The following is a 24,250-nucleotide window of genomic DNA, read 5'->3' on the forward strand; positions in this document are numbered from 1 at the left end:
TTTGAACTCCTAGAAATAAATAATAATAAGACAGACAACACCAACAAAAATGGGTAAAAGACTGAGAAAGACTCTCTCCTTGGCCAAATAGTAAGGCTCCCCTGAGCCCTCTTTTTGACTAGGCCTCTTTTTGTTCCTGGGCCTGCCAAGTCCAGTTGCAGCAGTAATTCTGATAAGTCAGTTTAGAGAGAATCCCTCACTCTGAATATCTAATCACCCTCCATATCTGATCAAATTCCTCCTCTCTCACTTTTGATATCTGATCTTCCTGGCCAGCCTTCAGCAATAATTCTGTTAAGTCAGTTTAGCAAGAATCCCCTACCCCCATGTCTCCTTTTAGTAATTTGCCATACAATGACTACTCCCCAACACCCCATTGCTGCTTGTTGACTATGTATCCCTGGCTGTCTTTGCTGTATTTGGAGATGAGCTGACTCTCTCTCCCCTATTATGATAGTCTTGACACTTGTGGCAACAGTCCTGAATAAAGTCTTCCTTACTGTTTTTGTATCAGAATAATTTTTTCTTTAAAAAGACTTGGCCAGACACTTCACCAAAGAAGGTATACAGATGAATAATCACATGAAAAGGTTTCAACAACACTTTTCATATGGGAAATGCAAATTAAAATCACTAAAATGGCTAAAATAAAAAAGACTGACAACACCAAATATTGGTAAGGATGTGGAGCAATTGGACTCTCATATATTGCTGGCAGGAGTAAAATGATGAAAACAAAGGCTGAGTCTAAGAGACATGCTTTGTCAAAGAGGCCAGGCATAAAACATTATAGACTATATGATCCCATTCATATGGAATCAAAAAAGAGGTAAAACTGATCTATGGTATCAGAAAATAGAAAGGAGTATCTTTGGGAATTGAGGGGTATTGACAGGAAAGGGGTATAAGAAAATTTTCTGCAGTGATAGATACCTTGTTTTGGGTAATAGTTAAATGGGTATATAAAACTGTCAAAACCCATCAGACTCAACACTTAAGAACTTTGCATTTTACTTTATGTAAATTATACCTCAATTAAAAAATGTCAATTTTTACAAGTAGTATGAGGGTTATATTAAACTTTGGATACTACTGAAGGTCCTTTCTAGACTTAATGCTAAAAATTAAAATGTGGCCCCAAACTGAATTCCTGAGTATCAGTTTTTCACTTACCCCAAGGATATACTGACAGGAGTGAGGCTCTAGCATATATACAGTAACAGCATGAGGAGAATCTGATTCTTTACACCTAAAACAGAGAGTACTTTAAGGCACTGTCCAAACAATACAAAATTATTTTAAATTGTTTTCCTCTCAAGGATAAAAATGCCTTGTAAGTGGTTCTGTATAATTTAATAAATAATTGAAATAATTTAATTTGATAATAACTTATAAATAAATAACAATTATGATTTTACTATTTTATAATAAAACAGTATTTTATGACAAATCCATAAATTATTATGAATAAATATAATTATCCATAATTATATATTTATATAATCTTTTGTCCATAGGAAGCAGACTAAAGAGAAAGGCATAAAGCATGATTTGATGGTCTAACTTACTTTAGTTTTACAGTCACCTGTCTTGGTTTGTCAGTTATATCACAAATATCTCCATTCCCATAAAAATGTGACACCATCCTGAATCAGAAAAACACACAAGCTTTATTAAACTAAAACTTCACTCATTCAGAGTAATTGTAATGGGTAGGGTGAGAAGATGGTTACAGGGATCAGTTTTGCATTAGTTAAAAAAAAATCTGACTATAAAATACTCCTTAAAAATACATATTTTTAAGGTTATGTCACAGAGAAAGTCTTTCAGCTTCTATAAATAATACAAAGTTGAGATACCTCTTAGTGGTTTAATTAATAAGAATGATCTTTAACTTGCACATAATTTATTTGTATACAAATAGTTAAGGTTAAATTGCTTTTAAAAGTTTTCTTTTAAAGCTAACCATTTCCCCAGCCCTGTATATTGTTTCCTTTGTGGAACAGTTTCCCTGTCTTCCCATCCTCCATTCAGCTCCACTCATTAAAATACTGTAATGCAGGTATACAAAGGTAAAGCCTAAGCTAAGCTATAAATTCCAAAGAGCAGGAACCAAAGACAAGTTTTAATTTTGCTAGCCTCACACTCCTGTGCTTCAATATTTGTTGCACATGATACCATGAGCTATTTTCACTTGAAACATATAAACATTTAAAAAACTGATCCGTTTAGTATATTAATACTTAAATACCTATCTCTTAATTTTGCTAATTTTGATTTTGGTCAGTCCAATAAGTCGGCACATTCTGAAAACAGACTCTCTCAATACCATCTATGCTAGGAAGGACAAAGTTAACATCTGAGAAGGAAAAAGAATGAATAATTTAAAATTCACTGGGTAATGGACTATAAGAAAAGCTAAAGTTTAGTTATTCTTGGAAAAGAAGAGATTAATTTACTTCTGCTATAACAAGATAAACCTAATAGCCCAAAAGAGATGTGAGGTAGTTCTTCAAAAAACCATTGTTTAACAATTTTCAACCATTACCCCACTTTAAGTAACAAAGGGAAATGCTGGAGTATATTTAAATAGAGTTAAGTAGCTTAAAGTGGTAGCGATTACACATGAAGGGGGAAAATGTTTATAACAGCCTTAGACCTAATACCTGGAATTGTACCAGTGTTACTAGCACCACCACCACTCTCATTACTATACACCACCACCACTGTCAAAGGCAGCAGCCAAAGTTTATTTCATGCAATTGCCAGGCACTACACTTTACATGAATTACCTCATTTAAATGTCATAACAATTCTCTGAGGCAAATACTACTAGACAATTCTCTGAGGCAAATACTACTAGACAAGAAAAGTGAGGCTTATGAAGATTACATAATTTGCCCAAGGTAGTAAGTGAATCGCCAGTATTTGAATACAGGGTATCTGACTTCAGAAACTGTGCTCTTAACTATTACACTATGTTGTTCCCTGTAGAAAAGAAAACTAACTTAAAAAATGTCCCTGAGAAAAGCTGACCAGATATTTTACTTTAAATTTATGTTTTTCAATATCCTGAGTTTTAAATATTCTAAGATCTAAAGGCAAATAAATTTAATATTTACCTGACTGTCTGGGTACCATCGTCTTGAAGGTGATAGGCTCTAGCAGTATTCTTCTTAGCCCATTCAATATGTTCTTCTTGGTTCCATGTCCCCACAACCACAGAGGTTTTCCCACTATCCTTGTCCTAATATATAAAAAAATATTTGTGACAATGCATGCTTGACATCAAGGTGACATTTATGCTGATGGCTTACAAGCTACAGATCTTATCCTCATCTGCACACTGGATATCTATGTTTAGACGTGATAATGTTAGTCAAACTTCTCAATTAGTAGAAATTTGAGCTCATTATTCTTTACTCCTTGTTTCTCTGAATTATGAAACAAGTACTTTCTAGTCAGGTTAGGTCCTGATGTCGTTTTTTGTTTTTGTTTTTTTTTGCGGTATGCGGGCCTGTCACTGTTGTGGCCTCTCCCGTCGCGGAGCACAGGCTCCGGTCGCGCAGGCTCAGCGGCCATGGCTCACGGGCCCAGCCGCTCCACGGCATGTGGGATCTTCCCAGACCGGGGCACGAACCCGTATCCCCTGCATCGGCAGGCGGACTCTCAACCACTGTGCCACCAGGGAAGCCCCTGATGTAGTTATTTTTGACTCTTCTATTTCCTTTCTCTTCTACATTTATCAGTCCTGTCAATTATTTTCCTGGAAATGTTCTTGGCTTCACTCTTTCTCTACATGTCCATTGCCAACATCTCACCCCCAACTAAGAGTTTAATCTCTCATACCTAGATAATACAACCACATACTACTGTGATTCTTATTTAAATATTTGGCCTCTATCTCTTACCCTGTAGCCACACTGAACCTATCTTCATGCTACTCTTTAAAATGCAAACCTTCAAGTTATACTAGTTTTCACACTACTCATTTGACACGATGCACTATATATTGTCCTGTATGTGGAATTCCTTCTCTCTCATTTTCCTTCCGTTCCTTTTCCTTCCTTTTCTTCTTTATATTTTATGCCAGGGACCATGCTGGGCACGAGTATACATATGATTAGTAGAACTAAAAACACTTAGAGGCAAAGGAAACAGCCACAGCCACTGCTACAGTGGAGCTTATTGCCTAGTGGGAGAGCCATTAAACATTCTTTTAGCAACTACACTGTAAATTTCTAGAGAGACAGGGATTAGAGCTGCACAGTGAATCAAGAGGTTGGATATGGAACAAGAGTGCCTGGGTTTGAATTTTAGTTTCACCATTTACTACCTATGTGATTTTAGGCAAGTTACTAAATCTTTGCTTCAGTTTCCTCATCTTGGAGTAACAATACTCATCTCTTACAACTGTTACGAGCATTAAATGAGTTGATATTTGTAAAGTACTTAGAACAATGCCTGGTATACAGTAAGCACTATATTTGTTAGCTACTATTATTTTTCTGTCTCCCAAAGCTCCTACCAGAGTTCTTCAAGAAGTTCTAGGGACTTCCCTGGTGGTCCAGTGGTCAAGTGCTCCCAATGCAGGGGGCCCCTGTTCGACCCCTGGTCAGGGAACTAGATCCCACATGCTACAACTAAGAGCCCGCATCCTGCAACTAAAGATCCCACATGCAGCAATGAAGATCCCGCATGCTGCAACTAAAACCCGGCGCAACCAAATAAATTTAAACAAAAAGAAAAAGAAAAAAAAAGTTCTAGGTTACATGACCTTGACTAAAATAAGTTTGATAAAACCTAGTGTTCGCAAGTGTATACGAAAACAGCCATTGTTAATGGAAATGTAAACTGGTCCAACCCTTTGGAAAGCAATTGTTCAGTATGCATACATTTTGACCTAGCAAGTACATTTCTAGAAATGTGCCCTATGAATATACTTGCAAAAGTTCACAAACACAACTATTTAAAAATGCTCACTAAGATGCTGTCACAGCAAAAACTGGAAACAACTCAAAGGCTCATCAATACACGTCTGGCTAAATATACTGTGGGTAGAGACATAATCCTCTGAACCTGCTGAAAAAAATAAGATCAGTTGTTGCTGGCATGGAAAGATCTCCAAGATACTAGGTGAAAAGAAAAAGTGCTGAGCAGTGCATTTAGTATATCCCTTCTGTATAAATAAAAGGGTTACATCAACATTTACATATAGGCATTTTGTTCCCTTCTGGTGGGTTAGCTAAGAAAAAGTTAACAGCTGTTACTTTTTTAAAACATTTATTTTTTAAAATTTATTATTACTTATTTATTTATTTTCTGAACCCCCTCCCTCCCCCCGGCCTGAGTGAGCCAGAGTCCCCGAATCAGCTGCTCCTTTTTTTTTCTTTTTTGAATTTTATTTTTTTATGCAGCAGGTCCTTATTAGTTATCCATTTTATACACAAGAGTGTATACATGTCAATCCCAATAGCCCAATTCATCACCACCACCCCTGCCACTTTACCCCCTTGGTGTCCATAAATTTGTTCTATACATCTGTGTCTCAATTTCTGCCCTGCAAACCAGTTCATCTGTAACATTTTTCTAGGTCCCACATATATGCGTTAATATACGATACTTTTCTCTTTCTGACTTACTTCACTCTGTATGACAGTCTCTAGATCCATCCACATCTCTACAAATGACGCAATTTCGTTCCTTTTTATGGCTGAGTAATATTCCATTGTATATATGTACATCTTCTTTATCCATTCGTCTGTCGGTGGGCACTTAGGTTGCTTCCATGACCTGGTTATTCTACATAGTGCTGCAATGAACATTGGGGTGCATGTGTCTGTTTGAATTATGGTTTTCTCTGGGTATATGCCCAGTAGTGGGATTGCTGGATCATATGGTAATTCTTAGCTTTTTAAGGAACCTCCATACTGTTCTCCATAGTGGCTGTATCAATTTATATTCCCACCAACAGTGCAAGAGGGTTCCCTTTTCTCCACACCCTCTCCAGCATTTATTGTTTTTAGATTTTGTGATGGTGCCCATTCTAACTGGTGTGAGGTGATACCTCATTGTAGTTTTGATTTGCATTTCTCTAATAATTAGTGATGTTGAGCAGCTTTTCATGTGCTTCTTGGCCATCTGTATGTCTTTTTTGGAGAAATGTCTATTTAGGTCTTCTGCCCATTTTTAGGTTGGGTTGTTTGTTTTTTTAATATTGAGCTGCAGGAGCTGTTTATATATTTTGGAGATTAATCCTTTGCCCGTTGATTCGTTTGCAAATATTTTCTCCCATTCTGAGGGTTGTCTTTTTGTCTTGTTTATGGTTTCCTTTGCTGTGCAAAAGCTTTGAAGTTTCATTAGGTCCCATTTGTTTATTTTTGTTTTTATTTCCATTACTCTAGGAGGTGGATCAAAAAAGATCTTGCTGTGATTTATGTCAAAGAGTGTTCTTCCTGTTTTCCTCTAAGAGTTTTACAGTGTCCGGTCTTACATTTAGGTCTCTAATCCATTTTGAGTTTATTTTTGTGTATGGTGTTAGGGAGTTTTCTAATTTCATTCTTTTACATGTAGCTGTCCAGTTTTCCCAGCACTACTTATGAAGAAACTGTCTTTTCTGCATTGTATATCCTTGCCTCCTTTGTCATAGATTAGTTGACCATAGGTACGTGGGTTTACCTCTAGGCTTTCTATCCTGTTCCACTGATACATTTCTGTTTTTGTGCCAGTACCATATTGTCTTGATTACTGTAGCTTTGTAGTATAGTCTGAAGTCAGGGAGCCTGATTCCTCCAGCTCTGTTTTTCTTTCTCAAGATTGCTTTGGCTATTCAGAGTCTTTTGTGTTTCCATACAAATTGTCAAATTTTTTGTTCTAGTTCTGTGAAAAATGCCATTGGTAGTTTGATAGGGATTGCACTGAATCTGTAGATTGCTTTGGGTAGTATAGTCATTTCCACAATGTTGATCTTCCAATCCAAGAACATGGTATATCTCTCCATCTGTTGGTATCATCTTTAATTTCTTTCATCAGTGTCTTATAGTTTTCTGCATACAGGTCTTTTGTCTCCTTAGGTAGATTTATCCCTAGGTATTTTACTCTTTTCATTGCAGTGGTAAATGGGAGTGTTTCCTTAATTTCTCTTTCAGATTTTTCATCATTAGTGTATAGGAATGCAAGAGATTTCTGTACATTAATGTTGTATCCTGCTACTTTACCAAATTCATTGATGAGCTCTAGTAGTTTTCTGGTAGCATCTTTAGGATTCTCTATGTATCGTATCATGTCATCTGCATACAGTGACAGTTTTACTTCTTTTCTGAAGTGGATTCCTTTTATTTCTTTTTCATCTCTGATTGCTGTGGCTGAACCTTCCAAAACTATGTTGAATAATAGTGGTGAGAGTGGGCAACCTTGTCTTGTTCCTGATCTTAGTGGAAATGGTTTCAATTTTTCACCATTGAGAATGATGTTGGCTGTGGGTTTGTCATATATAGCAAGTTCCCTCTGTGCCTACTTTCTGAAGCGTTTTTATCATAAATGGGTGTTGGATTTTGTCGAAAGCTTTTTCTGCATCTATTGAGATGATCATATGGTTTTTCTCCTTCAGTTTGTTTTTATTTTTGGCTGTGTTGTGTCTTTGTTGCTGCACACGGGGTTTCTCTAGTTGCGGCGAGTGGTGGCTACTCTTTGTTGTGGTGCCCGGGTTTCTCACTGCGGTGGCTTCTTTTGTTGTGGAGCACAGGCTCTAGGCACGTGGGCTTCAGAAGTTGTGGCATGCCAGCTCAGTAGTTGTGGCTTGTAGGCTCTAGAGCTCAGGCTCATTAGCTGTGGTGCACAGGCTTAGTTGCTCTGTGGCACGTAGGATCTTCCCGGAGCAGGGCTCGAACCAGAGTCCCCTGCACTGGCAGGCAGATTATTAAGCACTGTGCCACCAGGGAAGCCCCAGCTGTTACTTTTGAAAAATGGGACAACAGTGGAGGAAAATTTTATTTTCATTCTATATTTCTGGCATATATTCCTTTAATTATATGAAAAAAAGCCACTGGGTATTATCTGGGCTGTACTTAGATGACACTTTTTTTTTGTATTAATAAAAAAATTAAGTAAAACATCCAAGCAGCAAGAATAAATGGAAAGCATAGTAAAATGGAATATCTCAGGCTTAAGTGAAGAATAAAATGTTCTAGTTTACAGACACCTCATAAATTCGGAGTGATTTACTTGTGGAAAGTGAGTTGATCTTTCCCATTATGATCCATCTTGAAATTTAAGATCAGCTCAAAACATCTCAAGAAGGCAAATACAGTATTTTCTAATTACCCATTGTTATTTATTTGGGGGAATAAAAAGAGCCTTTTAAAACAGATCAATATTAATGTTTGTTTTCCATGTCTAGTAGTTTACCTTACTAATAAACAAACTACAACAATGCCAAAACTACTGGGGCTTGAATTTCAGAATTTAAGCAGCTTTGGCTCAAGTGTAGGAGAATACTGATTTATGAAATTATGAATAAAGAGCCAGTGCATTTAATCTTAAAACTTATTTTAAGCTTAGATGATATGGTACCTTCTTTTAGTTGAGAAACCTGCTGTATTTATCCTATTTTACTAACTCTAGTGATATACTATCTTACCATTCACTTAATTTAACGATGAGTTATAACAATGACTAATTTCTTGGTCAAAGCTAAAGACGTTAGTCACTGTAGTTTATTATTCCTCCAGGCTCACAGTAATACAAGAATCTGAGTAGTTAATAAATAACGTTACTTTAAGATGATTGACTTAGTCTTAACTGACACCAAGTTTTCCATTTTCCAGAATTTAGAGACACTTTGATGAATATTTCCATATTAAAATCATCTTATAATTAAAAGTAACACCAACCCCCACCCCTTTTTTTTCCACAAAAGATTTTTGAAACTTTAATCCGCCTAGTGGTAGAGTGATATAAACGCTGTTCTATACCTCATGGTATTGATGTACATGTTTGCCATAGCAGAATTCATATTTCCACCAACCAACACCCTACAGGAAAGGAAACAGATCAAGTTATAGTACAGAGAAAGGCATATTGGGGTCTGTCTCAATACTGCCGCATGATAGTGATTGACATACATATAATTAAAAAAAACTGTACTAGCAATAATATGGTTGAAAATCAAAATTAAAAATTACTGATAAACTTTAAAAAATAGACATTACTAGAGAATAATTGCTGTACCACCCTGGTAAAATAAAGTAAAATGAAAATTCCACTTATAAGTGTATTTCCCACTGGAGTTCTTAGGGGCAAAATTTAAACTTTGTAGATATTAGCTCAAATTTTAAATGTGATTGCTACATAACCAAAATGTTGGCTATACAATCATTGATGCCCATTCCAGCAATTAGCCAGAATCACATATGAAGTACTTAAGTATATATATTTTTGTCAAGTAAACATCAAGTTTTAGCCTGTGAGTAAAGAGAATATAATGGCTATGCATTGGATTATAATGAGATGCAGAGAGAAAATGTCCATTGGGAAGCTTCCAGAATCCTGCCATTTCTCTATAGACAAAAAATCTTTTTCAGTGCTACTAATGCCCCTTGATAAATAACACACAAGTGAAAGCTGTAAGAATAAATACTTAAACTGATGGTTCACTTCTCACCCCGTGAAAGCAGTAGGAACCACTAAGGAACTCTTTTATGAGTTGGTCATCTGTCAGTTTGGATATGTGGGTTGTTCCAACTGTGAGCATTGGCTGAGAACCAACAGCAATGGGTTTGTGGATTGCTGGAAATCTCTCTTCCTTAGTTGATTGCATATCTTCCTAAAATTAAATAAACATATGTTTAAGGGCTTCTTTGCCACACCATTTTTTTCAGTATGACTTAAATTATTATTTTTAAACTTCAGAAAATTTGGAAAAAATGTCCACTCATTTTTTTTTAATTAATTAATTTAGTTTTGGCTGCATCAGGTCTTTGTTGCTGCACATGGGCTTTCGCTAGTTGTGGCGATCGGGGGCTACTCTTTGTTGTGGCACGCGGGCTTCTCACTATGGTGGCTTCTCTTGTTGTGGAGCACGGGCTCTAGGCGCACGGCCTTAGTAGTTGTGGCACGTGGTCTTAGTTGCTCTACGGCATGTGGGATCTTCCTGGACCAGGGCTTGAACCCTGTCCCCTGCATTGGCAGGTGGATTCTTAACCACTGCACCACCAGGTAAGTCCCTGTCCACTCATTTTTAATGTGTTTTAAGAAAATGAATTTTGCAACACTTAATAGCATAGAGAAAGCTCTAGGCAAATGTTAGTTCCATTTACCAGTTAGGGGCACAGTGACCCAAAGAGGGATAATTTCCATTTCACATATTTTGTCTCATATTTTTATTAAGTACTTTGCTACATGTCAGATTTTGTGTTTCTACATTTAGTGTTGGAAATGTGATTACTATGGGTAAAGAAAGGATAACAAGCAGGCTAATAAAGAGCTGAGTGGGACAAATATGAATATTAGTTATAATTACTCAAATGTAGCAGGACCTGGTTGTTGCCCTGGAGGAAACTGCAGTTTAATAAAGAAAGGGTAGAGGGAAAAGCAGTTTCACAGAGGTAGGGGTGATTCAAGTAGACTTTGACAAAGAACTGAAACACGAAGACTTCACAAAGAGAAAGTCCTTGATTAATTCATGAAACATTAATAATTTGTGACTTACGTGAATGTCTGTGTATGTGTTTTGTGTGCGTGCATATGCATGTGAACCTGAAGAAGAGGTAAGAGCAAAGATGTGTGGTATGGTATGATATTTAAAACCAGAGAGAAGCAGGCACTACAGATTGAAAACTATGTAATGCTAAGTAGTTTGGACATTATCTTTTAGGTTTTAGGCAAAGATATGGTATGATCAGATTTTTAAGTAATTACTTTAGCATGGGCAGGGAAGAAGGAATGGTAAGAACAAATCTGGAGGTGGAGAGTCAAGTTAGGAGCTGCAATTACCCAGGCCACAGACAAAGTGAATCTAACATAAGGGAGTGACACAGTAAGCAGAGAGGAAATGAATCCAGACCAGAACTGAAGAAGTGGGTGTACCAACTAACTGAATAAAATAATTTAAAAAAATTAAACAGTAAAATGTATAGACTCCTTTTTCACCCGCTGTAGTTGCCATTGACCAATTGTGGTCCTTTTCTTCTTTTTCAGCTTGTAGGATTTACTGGGTGGTTACTCTGGAAACCAATGACCTTATCCTCTCTCTCCTCCAATACTAAGAACAAAGATTGGCAAGATGGCCTCTTGTTTTTTGAAAGAACCTTGAATTTTACATATAACTCTTTCTATATTCAGAGCCTACTACTATGCTCCTGACAGTATTTTAAGTATGGAGTATTAAAAATGAAGTACCGACCCTATTTTTCTGTTTTTTTCTTTTGCTCTACCCAAGAATCTTACATCAAACTTACGGGGTCTTCAACAATTACAACAGCAACAGTCCTGAGATCAATTTTAAGTAACTTTGTGAATCAGCTATAAATCTTCTAGTAGAAGATGTATTTTGTAATGTAGTACTTGACCACTGGGACACTGATACCCATAAAAATGATCATCTAAAGCAAAAAAAAAAAAAAAAAGCAGCAGACATAGTTACTACTCATAAGGAGCTAAGGTTCACTAGACTAAAGTAATTACTTACAATATATGAGACCTATAGTAAGGTTAGTGAACAAAAGAATAATAACGCATAGTGAAACCTGCAGATGAGAAAAGGGGAAGAGGTAGGAAGAAAAGAAGAATGACAATTTATTATTCCTTCTTGTGGACAGAACATCTACTTTCATTTTTAAGGAAAACTACTCCAATAAAAGCAAGATGATAGTAGTTTTTGTAGCAGGGTTTGGAAATTCATAAAATAGATTTTTAATAAATCCAGTAATTTCCAAATTAATTTAATGTAATAACACAGGTGGAACATCAAACCAAAATTCTAATAGCCATATATGTATTGTGTTTAAAAAAGAAAAAAAATCCTTTATGGTAAAGCTTGATTCACACTTAAAAGGCAAACCATATGCCAAATATCAACATTTTTAAAGTTATGTGTAATAAACTAAGTTTCTAAAAAATTATTCTGAAGGATGATCAGTTTTAAGTAATCACTCATCCTACAGTATTAGCTAAGATTTTCATGTACTCTAAAGATGCTAAGTATTTAGAAAGCATTATCATCAGTGGCTTTATTTTTAATAAATTTATTTATTTGGCTGCATTGGGTCTTCATTGCTGTGCGTGGGCTTTCTCTAGTTGTGTTGAGTGGGGGCTACTATTCATTGCAGTGTGCAGGCTTCTCATTGCGGTGGCTTCTCCTATTGCGGAGCATGGGCTCTAGGCGTGCAAGCTTCAGTAGTTGTGGCAAGAGGGCTCAGTAGTTGTGGCACACGGGCTTAGTTGCTCTGTGGCATGTGGGATCTTCCCAGACCAGGGCTCACACCCGTGTCCCCCACACTGGCAGGCGGATTCTTAACCACTGCAACACCAGGGAAGCACATCATCTGTAGCTCTTTTTTTCTTTTTTCTAAAATTTGTTTTATACAGCAGGTGCTTATTAGTCATCAATTTTATACTCATCAGTGTATACATGTCAATCCCAATCGCCCAATTCATCACACCACCACCCCCAACTCCCCCCCGCCGCTTTCCCCTCTTGGTGTCTATATGTTTGTTCTCTACATCTGTATCTCTATTTCTGCCCTGCAAACCAGTTCATCTGTACCATTTTTCTAGGTTCCACACATATGCGTTAATATACGATATTTATTTTTCTCTTTCTGACTTACTTCATTCTGTATGACAGTCTCTAGATCCATCCGCGTCTCAACAAATGATCAAATATCGTTCCTTTTTATGGCTGAGTAATATTCCATTGTATATATGTACCACATCTTCTTTATCCATTCGTCTATCGATGGGCATTTAGGTTGCTTCCATGACCTGGCTATTGAAAATAGTGCTGCAATGAACATTGGGGTGCATGTGTCTTTTTGAATTATAGTTTTCTCTGGGTATATGCCCAGTAGTGGGATTGCTGGATCATATGGTAATTTTATTTTTAGTTTTTAAGGAACTTCCATACTGTTCTCCATAGTGGCTGTATCAACTAACATTCCCACCAACAGTGCAAGAGGGTTCCCTTTTGTCCACACCCTCTCCAGCATTTGTTGCTTGTAGATTTTCTGATGATGCCCATTCTAACTGGTATGAGGTGATTGTAGTTTAGATTTGCATTTCCCTAATAATTAGTGATGTTGAGCAGCTTTTCATGTGCTTCTTGGCCATCTGTATGTCTTTTTTGGAGAAATGTCTATTTAGGTCTTCTGCCCATTTTTAGGTTGGGTTGTTTGTTTTTTTAATATTGAGCTGCAGGAGCTGTTTATATATTTTAGAGATTAATCCTTTGTCCGTTGCTTCGTTTGCAAATATTTTCTCCCATTCTGAGGGTTGTCTTTTTGTCTTGTTTATGGTTTCCTTTGCTGTGCAAAAGCTCTGAAGTTTCATTAGGTCTCATTTGTTTTTGTTTTTATTTCCATTACTCTAGGAGGTGGATCAAAAAAGATCTTGCTGTGATTTATGTCAAAGAGTGTTCTTCCTATGTTTTCCTCTAAGAGTTTTATAGTGTCCGGTCTTACATTTAGGTCTCTAATCCATTTTGAGTTTATTTTTGTGTATGGTGTTAGGGAGTTTTCTAATTTCATTCTTTTACATGTAGCCGTCCAGTTTTCCCAGCACCACGTATTGAAGAGACTGTCTTTTCACTATTGTATATCTTTGCCTCCTTTGTCACAGTCATAGATTAGTTGACTATAGGTGCGTAGGTTTACCTCTGGGCTTTCCATCTTGTTCCATTGATCTATGTTCCTGTTTCTGTGCCAGTACCATATTGTCTTGATTACTGTAGCTTTGTAGTATAGTCTGAAGTCAGGGAGTCTGACTCCTCCAGCTCAGTTTTTTTCCCGTAAGACTGCTTTGGCTATTGGGGTCTTTTGTGTCTCCATACAGATTTGAAGATTTTTTGTTCTAGTTCTGTAAAATATGCCATTGGTAATTTGATGGGGATTGCATTGAATCTGTAGATTGCTTTGGGTACTATAGTCATTTTCACAATATTGATTCTTCCAATCCAAGAACATGGTATATCTCTCCATCTGTTTATATCGTTTTTAATTTCTTTCATCAGTGTCTTATAATTTTCTGCACACAGGTCTTTTGTCTCCCTAGGTATTTTACTCTTTTTGTTGCAATGGTAAATGCAAGTGTTTCCTTAATTTCTCTTCCAGATGTTTCATCATTAGTGTATAGGAATCCAAGAGATTTCTGCGCATTAATTTTGTGTCCTGCAACTTTACCAAATTCATTGATTAGCTCTAGTAGTTTTCTGCTAACATCTTTAGGGTTCTCTATATATAGTATCATGTCATCTGCAAACAGTGACGGTTATACTTCTTCTTTTCCAATTTGTATTCCTTTTATTTCTTTTTCTTCTCTGATTGCTGTGGCTAGGACTTCCAAAACTATGTTGAATAATAGTGGTGAGAGTGGACATCCTTGTCTTGTTCGTGATCTTAGAGGAAATGCTTTCAGTTTTTCACCATTGAGAATGATGTTTGCTGTGGGTTTGTTGTATATTGCCTTTATTATGTTAAGGTAGGTTCCCTCTCTGCACACTTTCTGGAGAGTTTTTATCATAAATGGGTGTTGAATTTTGTCGAAAGCTTTTTCTGTATGTATTGAGATGATCATATGGTTTTTCTTCTTCAATTTGTTAATATCACAAATTGGCATTTGGATCACACTGATTGATTTGCATATATTGAAGAATCCTTGCATCCCTGGGATAAATCCCTCTTGATCATGGTGTATGATCCTTTTCATGTGTTGTTGGATTCTGTTTGCTAGTATTTGTTGAGGATTTTTGCATCTATATTCATCAGTGATATTGGCCTCTAATTTTCTTTTTTTGTAGTATCTTTGTCTGGTTTTGGTATCAGAGTGATGGTGGCCTCATAGAATGAGTTTGGGAATGTTCCTTCCTCTGCAATGTTTTGGAAGAGTTTGAGAAGGATGGGTGTTAGCTCTTCTCTACATGTTTGATAGAATTCACCTGTGAAGCAATCTGGTCTTGGACTGTTGTGTGTTGGAAGATTTTTAATCACAGTTTCAATTTCATTACTTGTGATTGGTCTGTTCATATTTCTGTTTCTTCCTGGTTCAGTCTTAGAAGCTTATACCTTTCTAAGAATTTGTCCATTTCTTCCAGGTTGTCCATTTTATTGGCATAGAGTTGCTTGTAGTAGTCTCTTAGGATGCTTTGTATTTCAGCTGTGTCTGTTAAAACTTCTCCTTTTTCATTTCTAATTTTATTGATTTGCATCCTCTCCCTCTTTTTCTTGAATCTGGCTAATGGTTTATCAAGTTCATCTTCTCAAAGAACCAGCTTTTGGTTTTATTGATCTTTGCTATTGTTTTCTTTGTTTCTATTTCATTTATTTCTGCTCTGATCTTTATGATTTCTTTCCTTCTGCTTACTTTAGGTTTTGTTTGTTCTTCTTTCTCTAGTTCCTTTAGGTGTAACATTAGATTTTTTTGAGGTTTTTCTTGTTTCTTGAGGTAGGCTTGTATAGCTATAAACTTCCCTCTTAGAACTGCTTTTGCTGCATCCCATAGGTTTTGGATAGTCGTGTTTTCAGTGTCATTTTTCTCTAGGAATTTTCTGACTTCCTCTTTGGTTTCTTCAGTGATCTCTTGGTTATTTAGTAATGTATTGTTTAGCCTGCATGTGTTTGTGTTTTTTACGTTTTTTTCCCTGTAATTCATTTGTAATCTCATAGCGTTGTGGTCAGAAAACATGCTTGATATGATTTCAATTTTCTTAAATTTACTGAGGCTTGATTTGTGACCCAAGATGTGATCTGTCCTGGAGAATGTTCCGTGCACACTTGAGAAGAAAGTGTAATCTTCTGTTTTTGGATGGAATGTCCTATAAATATCAATTAAATCTATCTGGTCTATTGTGTCATTTAAAGCTTCTGCTTCCTTATTTATTTTCATTTTGGATGATCTTTCCATTGGTGTTAGGTGTTAAAGTCCCCCACTATTATTGTGTTACTGTCGATTTCCTCTTTTATAGCTGTTAGCAGATGCCCTATGTATTGTGGTGCTATGTTGGGTGCATATATATTTATAATTGTTATATCTTCTTCTTGGATTGATCCCTTGATCATTATGTAGTGTCCTTCCTTGTCTCTTGTAACATTCTTTATTTTAAAATCTATTTTATGTGATATGAGTATTGCTGCTCCAGCTTTCTTTTGATTTCCATTTGCACAGAATATCTTTTTCCATCCCCTCACTTTCAGTCTGTATGTGTCCCTAGGTCTGAAGTGGGTCCCTTGTAGACAGCATATATATGGGTCTTCTTTTTGTATCCATTCAATGAGCCTGTGTCTTTTGGTTGGAGCATTTCATCCATTCACGTTTAAGGTAATTATCGATATGTATGTTCCTATTACCATTTTCTTAATTGTTTTGGGTTTGTTTTTGTAGGTGCTTTTCTTCTCTTGTGTTTCCCACTTAGAGAAGTTCCTATAGCGGTTGTTGTAAAGCTGGTTTGGTGGTGCTGATTTCTCTTAGCTTTTGCTTGTCTGTAAAGCTTTTGATTCCTCCACTGAACCTGAATGAGATCCTTGCCGGGTAGAGTAATCTTGGTTGTAGGTTCTTCCCTTTCACCACTTTAAGTATATCATGCCACTCCCTTCTGGCTTGTAGAGTTTCTGCTGAGAAATCAGCTGTTAACCTTATGGGAGTTCCCTTGTATATTATTTGTCGTTTTTCCCTTGCTGCTTTCAGTAATTTTTCTTTGTCTTTAATTTTTGCCAATTTGATTACTATGTGTCTCGGCGTGTTTCTCCTTGGGTTTATCCTGTATGGGACTCCCTGTGCTTCCTGGACTTGGGTGGCTATTTCCTTTCCCATGTTAGGGAAGTTTTTAACTATAATCTCTTTAAATATTTCCTCTGGTCCTTTCTCTCTCTCTTCTCCTTCTGGGACCCCTATAATGCAAATGTTGTTGCGTTTAATGTTGTCCCAGAGGTCTGTTAGGCTGTCTTCATTTATTTTCATTCTTTTTTGTCTTCTCTGTTCTGCAGCAGTGAATTTCACCATTCTGTCTTCCAGGTCACTTATCCGTTCTTCTGCCTCAGTTATTCTGCTATTGATTGCTTCTAGTGTAGTTTTCATTTCAGTTATTGTATTGTTCATCTCTGTTTGTTCTTTAATTCTTCTAGGTCTTTGTTAAACATTTCTTGCATCTTCTCGATCTTTGCCTCCATTCTTTTTCCGAGGTCCTGGATCATCTTCACTATCATTATTCTGAATTCTTTTTCTGGAAGGTTTCCTATCTCCACTTCATTTAGTTGTTTTTCTGGGGCTTTATCTTGTTCCTTCATCTGGTACATAGCCCTCTGCCTTTTCATCTTGTCTCTCTTTCTGTGAATGTGGTTTTTGTTCCACCAGCTGCAGGACTGTAGTTCTTCTTGCTTCTGCTGTCTGCCCTCTGGTTGATGTGGCTATCTATGAGGCTTGTGCAAGTTTCCTGATGGGAGGGACTGGTGGTGGGTAGCGCTCCATATGTAGCTTTTTAAAAATAATTTTTCTCAACTTGCAGATTAAACACATTAATTAAAGAAAAATAAACTGGTACTTCTACCTTGAAGAATAGTTAAAGTTGGACTTGTGAATCATTTTGATCAAGCTGACTTTAAGTACCTGTCAGTACTTAAACTACTATCAAGAAGAAGATGAGAACTGAATTCCATCTCTAATCTTTCAATACATCACTTCAAATAAAATGCAGATTAAGTTTAAGATAAATTTTTCCTCCTCTCAGAATGGCAGGGTTCACAACATCCACAAAGAGTCTGGCAATACTTTCGCAGTAAGTATCCAAGAGGAAGGGGAGAAGAAGGCTTTGCAGTTAAATGTTAATTAACCCACTATAAAGTACTAACAGCACACTAGGTATCACGCAAGGAGATGGAAACCCCAAGTAACAAAAGCATAGTTTATTTTCCCTCCGTTTAAATGAAGAACCATAGGAAAAAGAACAAATTTTAGCCATAAAAGTGCTATAATGGAGGACTGAATAAAACACAAGACCACAGAAGAGGAAACACTGATCTCTTCTGTGGGTAATCCATTAGAAGTCATGGCTCATTTGCAAAGGAAGTGACACTGGAAGCATATCTTCAAGCATACACGTGTTGACCTTCTATTAGTTCATCAGATATAGGGAGGGAGGGGAGAAGACAACAGAGGAAGAGGCAAAACAGTATATTCTAAGGCAAGGAGGTTGGAAAGAATGTGGTACTTTTCTGAAACTCTTAAGTTGTTCAAAATAGCTGGGATCAAGGGAATGGTGATGAGAGATGAAGCTGAAGGTAGATCACAAGTGGTCTTTTTTTTTTTTTTTTTAATCTTTTGGCCATGCCACATGGCATGTGAGACCTTACTTCCCTGACCAGGGATTGACCTGTGCCCCCTGCATTGGCAGCGCGGAGTCTTGACCACTGGACTGCCAGGGAAGTCCCCACAAATGGCCTTGACTCTCCTTTGATAATATCATTGTATGAGCAATGATTTTATCCTGAGGTATAGATCATGTTAACTACCAAAAGATTAAATAAATAATCAAATGTTCACTTCAGAAAGAACATTTTATCAGCTGTGTGGGAGGAATTAGAAAGAAGATGCATGAGGACATTAGTTTCTGGTCTTAGAAAATGATGGGGTTCTGAACTAATGACAGGACAGAGTTGAAAAGCAGTCAGTGGATAACACTGATAGCACTGAGTAAATGATTAGAGTTAGAGATGAATTAAGAGATGGGTAAGAAAAATGACTCACGTTTCTGACTTGGACAACTGGGTAGAGAACACTGCTTTGAAAGCAATGGGGAAGACTACAAAAGGGTCAGTGTGAAAGAGAAAAAAATGGTTAAGTTTGAGATTACTGAAAATGTATATACATCCAATATGCAGATGAAAAGGGAAGATAGCATATCAAAAGGGAGAAGCAGCAGAGAGAGGTGGTTAAGAGGACAGGTTCTAGAATCAGACTACTTTGATTCTAATCTCTAACCCATCACTTGTCACTTCCCCTCTCTGAACCTCAGTTCCTTAACCTGTTAAGGTGGATAATAGTAAATCTTATACGCTATTATAAGGATTAGATAATAGTTGTAAAGACTCAATACATGTTAATTATTTGATTGTGATTTGAGTTCAGGAGAAAGATCAGTGTTGCAGATGTATATTTATAACTCATGGATGAGCTTACTTAAGGAGACTATGTACAATAAGGAGAGAAAGCAGCTATGGACAGAACCAGGGGAAGTTCAACATTTTAAGGAGCAGGAATCAGAGAAAGAACTAGTACACAAGAGATCAGAACCAGAGAGAACCAGAGATAATGACCTGTAGTAAAGAAAGGAGAAAAAGTTCAAGCTTCTAACGCTCAGCTAAGATCAAGTTATGCATATGTTCAGCAAATTTAGAAGCAAAAGATTGCTGTTGACCTTAATAAGAACAGTTTAAGAAGAATGATAGAAATATGGTTTGATAATAAATAGCAATGAGCTGAAGAATAAATAAAGCATTAGGAGATGGGCTGCAGTCTATTTTTTCAAGAGGCTTAGCTGGTAAATCCAGTTAACTAGCTAAAAATTAAACTTAACTGAAATGAACAGGATGGCAAACTTTAAAATACTATGGAATCATGGGGGACTTTCTTGGTGGTCCAGTGGTTAAGAATCTGCCTTCCAATGCAGGGGACATGGGTTCAGTCCCTGCTTGGGGAACTAAGATCCCACATGCCATGGGATAACAAAGCCTGCATGCCAAAATACTGAGCCCACGTACCGCAACTATTGAGCCCGTGCGCTCTGGAGCCCATGTGCCACAACTAGAGAGAAGCCCATGCTCTGCAATGAAAGATCCCGCAAGCCGCAGTGAAGATCCCGCGTGCTGCAACTAAGACCCAATGCAGCCAAATTAATAAAAAAGAAAATTATGGAATCATGAGTGTAAGAGAATGCTAAAATAGTTTCTGAGAAGTATTAGAATAAGGAAAAGAATTAAAATCAGAAGAATTGGAATTGACAATTTTGAGTCAGGAAAATAAATGACTACTACTATACTACAGAAATCATTAAAATACTGATATATGCTCTGAAATTTGGAAAAGGAAGCACTGAAAGAAATACTGTTAGATAATTCTCATACCTCTTTATTTCTCCTAAAAGGCACCCTCAGTATTTCTTCCTGCTGTTCCAACTGTCTCAGGGTGAGGGGTTTAAATGGTGATCCTGGTAGTGACTGGCAAAATATGTCATTCACAGGAGATGCTCTGAATCTATTCAGTGAGAACAAAGCATTAAACCTAAGCAAACGACACTTTAAAGCATGTGTGCATTTCATGTTTAAAATATTAAATCCACATCCTACCTATATTTAGGATGACTGCACAAGAGTGGTGTCAAAATGACAACTTCATATTCACAAGTTGTAACTTCAGCTACTGAAAGAATTTCATGCTTAGATTCAGGATGACATATGTACATCACAGTACTTGATCTGGGCCGGTTCTGTTTCAAACTACAAGGTGTACCATTTCCCATTCCCACTGGATAGTAGGGTGTCATCTGACCTTCGATATTTTTAGTGGGAATCTTAAAAAAAGAGTATAAGACAGACTTTTCATTAGAAATAGAGGTGGGGTGAGGATGGAGAAGCACTTATTCTGAAAGGAAGAAAACTACATTTTATTCATAAACTAACATTTATAAAGGTAACATTTCTGTACTTTCTATAAGCTCTCCCTCTACTATTCTTTTCATTCATATTCTTATTTGAGCAAATACATATTTTCAGAGCTAATTTAATACAGAATAAAAGAAAATTTTTATTTGGTGCTAAAATTAAGATGTACACTTACATAAAAAAGGCTATAATAACATAATTAATATGAATTATTTTCAAAAGTTCTAAATAAAGTGACTAAGATAAAATATAGAAACTTACTATACTTGGGCTGGTCAGAGCTTTCTTCACTAAACTCTCAAGTGAATGCCTATGTTAGAATTTAGATTCTAGAGATTTGAAGTCTGATTTGTCAAAAAGTAGGGCTACAGAGTTAACACTATGTTCTAAAACAGGAATCTAAATATTGTGCTGGTTCACTGATCTGCTTACTCTTCTTCCCTGTTATTAACAGACATACTTCTCAGCATATAAACTCCTGTACAAATCCATTCATGGCCAGCAAAAGACAGATGAAGAAATTTTCACGGAATGGGGGAATAAAGGAGATCACCCCAGAAGACAAGGATTATTAAGGAGTTAGCTCCCATACTTTTATCGACATAAACACAAGAAGAATTAAATGGAAGGGCTTTAAAAGATATTGTTAATATCATCTCCAAGCAAGCTCTTTGGAGGCAGGGAGCTCATCTTGTATCACTTCGGTCCCAAAACAGGCAATAAATAAATGTTTCCAGGGGAAAGTATTTTGAGATTTCTTGTATGCTAGTTTCATCCTAGTGTCTAGAATTAGAAAATCCTGGGTTAAAATCCAAGCTTTGCATTCACTAGCCTTATGACTTTGACCAAATTTCAGTTTTTGTCATTCATAAAAGTAGAATAATAATATATACTCAAAGGCTGTAGAGAGAATTAAGCATTACCCTTTGTTACATGCCTGGCACAGCATCTGGCTTATGAATTGGGGCTCAATAAATGTTAGTTTTCTTCCCTTACCCTTTTCTTCCTCTTCCTTGATCATTTCACACTTTGAATTCCATCTTGCTATCCTCCAGAGCCAAAAATATTTTGAGATAAATATTTTATCTCAAAGGTAGTCTGTAAAATTAAAACCTTTTAAAATAGCAATGCTGTGTGTGTCTATGCATAGCTTACCAACTCCCCCAAAGCCACCCTTTTAAGTTATGGGCATCCCTTTTAAGTAATCTTTAAGGCCTTTTGCCGTTTAACTTTACTTCTAATAAAAGAATCATTATGGTATGAAACCATTTATAGAAATATCCTCTACCAATAAGTTATTTAACTTTATGGAAATTCTTAGGATTCATAAAGCATTCCTTGAACCACAGGGGCATTTAAAAACTGTAACTGGTCACCCTAAGGAATAGTTCTTTTTAAACAATCCTATTTTTCAGTCATCAATTATGCATTCACATTCAATAAGCATTCATGAAGGGCCTACATTATGTCTGGCACTCTGCTTTGCACTGTGGGGTAAAGAGAAAAAAGACAGTCCCTGCTTTTAAGATGCTTGCAGTCTGGTAGCTTGTTATTTACATTTATGATTTATCTGTTTTACCCATAGGAAATAGGGTCCAAACAACAGAAAAAATGCAAAAGCTCCAATGTTGAACAGAGGGAAAGAACCACTGCGAAGCACAGAAGTGATATAATGCTGTTATAGAAACTTTCCCAGACACATCTTTGATAAATTCATTTATTTTTGTATGATCTTAAAGTAAATAAAAGTATTATAGCATAACTTTTCTCATAAAAATCTAACATATTGCAAATTTTCTTTGACTAAATCCTTTGAGGTAGTTGAGAGATAAAGAACACATGGCTATTTTCTGTCAATTAAGTTTTATAAATTCATGTCTAACAATAGATGTTAAGACTGAAAATCACCAATTATCACTTGCCTCTTTTGATTTTTCCTTTTCTTCCGCTTCTTGTTCTGTGGATTAATACAAAAGTAAGTTAAATAATGACCAGTGACTTATATACAAGATATAAATGACTAAGTTTTCATCAACTTTGTAATCTTAAACTTCTTTCTAAAGAAAACCTGGACTTCCCTGGTGGTGCAGTGGTTAAGAATCCACCTGCCAGTGCAGGGGACACGGGTCTGGTCCCTGGTCTGGGAAGATCCCACATGCCGTGGAGCAACTAAGCTCGTGTGCCACAACTACTGAGCCTGTGCTCTAGAGCCCGTGAGCCACAACTACTGAGCCTGCGTGCCTAGAGCCCGTGCTCCGCAACAAGAGAAGCCACCGCAATGAGAAGCTTGAGCCCCGCAATGAAGAGTAGCTCCCGCTCACCGCAACTAGAGAAAAGTCTGCGCACAGCAACAAAGACCCAACACAGCCAATAAATAAATAAATTAAATTAAATAAAAATAAGACCCAAAACATACACATACTTTTAGCTAGATTCCTTGAAATGGTTTCTTTTGAAAGGTCATATTTAATCATTACATCTTTATTTAGGAAATACTCTATTTGAGGCATAAGAACTGGCCACGACAGTTTTCTTCTGAAGTGTTTTTATCTCAGTGAAAGGTTTAATCTTAAATGAGTTGACCAATTTGAATAATATAGATGAATAAAAATATTTCATAATTTGAGGGATACATCTACATGTCTATTTCCATATATAAAAAGTTGTTTAAACCAAGCAAAAGACTAACACTATATAAATATAACACTGATATGTATGGCTCACCAGATTTTAAAAATTTATTAATAGGTAGAAAAAAAGCATAATGTTTGCTAAAACAGAAAGTAATGAAAAGATCTCTTTGAAAAAGTTTTCTATGGGATTGTTCAGAAGTTTATTTTAGTGTTTTAAAATTCATACAGTCTCCAAGAAAATCTTTTAAATTCCAATTTGAACATATACTTTAAACCAAATACCAGCATTACTACTAAATCACTCTGTAGAAACAAACCTTTTTCGGATAGAAGATTCTTGGCCAACATATTCCCAAGGTAGTACTCGTGAATATTTACTTTCTATATTTAAAAATAAAATAAAAATATAGTAAGTATTTGGCAAATACATTTTTAAAGAATACAGTTTAAAACCATCCACCTCATTATTAAAGTTTTCATTTTATAATGTTCTACATTTCATATTTTGAAGAAAAAAATACCTGACCACTTTCTTTCTCTTCATGGTACTGCCGAATGTGTTTTCCGTGACATACTTCGTAAGTCCAATAAGACTCAATCTAAGACAGATGGATGTATTTATGTACAAAAGCCACACAACTCAACTGAATTCCTTTTTGATATTTTAAGCAACTGAAGATTTCTCTGAAGATTTACAGCAAGCTTTCATTAAATGAAAGTTATTATTATGCCTCAGAAAACATGAAATTACTGAAG

At 36.4% G+C, this 24,250-nt stretch overlaps 2 protein-coding genes across 12 annotated transcripts in view; one reads left to right on the forward strand and one right to left on the reverse strand.

The window, feature by feature from the left end:
* Nucleotides 1-24,250, forward strand: part of ASB3 (ankyrin repeat and SOCS box containing 3) — a 151,791-nt gene that overhangs the window by 24,246 nt on the left and 103,295 nt on the right. The gene's annotated exons all lie outside the window — the stretch shown is intronic.
* ERLEC1 (endoplasmic reticulum lectin 1) overlaps nt 1-24,250 on the reverse strand; it is a 38,993-nt gene that overhangs the window by 6,960 nt on the left and 7,783 nt on the right. For 5 of the 10 annotated variants that reach the window (XR_010934556.1, XR_010934557.1, XR_010934558.1 and 2 more), the window contains exons 4-13: nt 24,016-24,093; nt 23,812-23,875; nt 22,784-22,818; nt 20,547-20,770; nt 20,325-20,454; nt 9,662-9,823; nt 8,973-9,032; nt 3,123-3,247; nt 1,569-1,646; nt 1,174-1,249 (exon numbers count right to left, since the gene is read on the reverse strand). Coding sequence is in view for 7 of the 10 variants with exons in the window: in XM_067705069.1 (XP_067561170.1) it covers nt 1,174-1,249; nt 1,569-1,646; nt 3,123-3,247; nt 8,973-9,032; nt 9,662-9,823; nt 20,325-20,454; nt 20,547-20,770; nt 22,784-22,818; nt 23,812-23,875; nt 24,016-24,093 (1,032 nt within the window). In the remaining 3 variants the exon portion in view is untranslated. The remainder of the gene's footprint in view (nt 1-1,173; nt 1,250-1,568; nt 1,647-3,122; nt 3,248-8,972; nt 9,033-9,661; nt 9,824-20,324; nt 20,455-20,546; nt 20,771-22,783; nt 22,819-23,811; nt 23,876-24,015; nt 24,094-24,250) is intronic. The other 5 variants (XM_067705074.1, XM_067705073.1, XM_067705071.1 and 2 more) reach the window with 4 other exon arrangements.

The sequence above is a fragment of the Pseudorca crassidens genome, chromosome 14, assembly GCF_039906515.1.
Source record: "Pseudorca crassidens isolate mPseCra1 chromosome 14, mPseCra1.hap1, whole genome shotgun sequence".
Lineage (NCBI taxonomy): Eukaryota > Metazoa > Chordata > Mammalia > Artiodactyla > Delphinidae > Pseudorca > Pseudorca crassidens.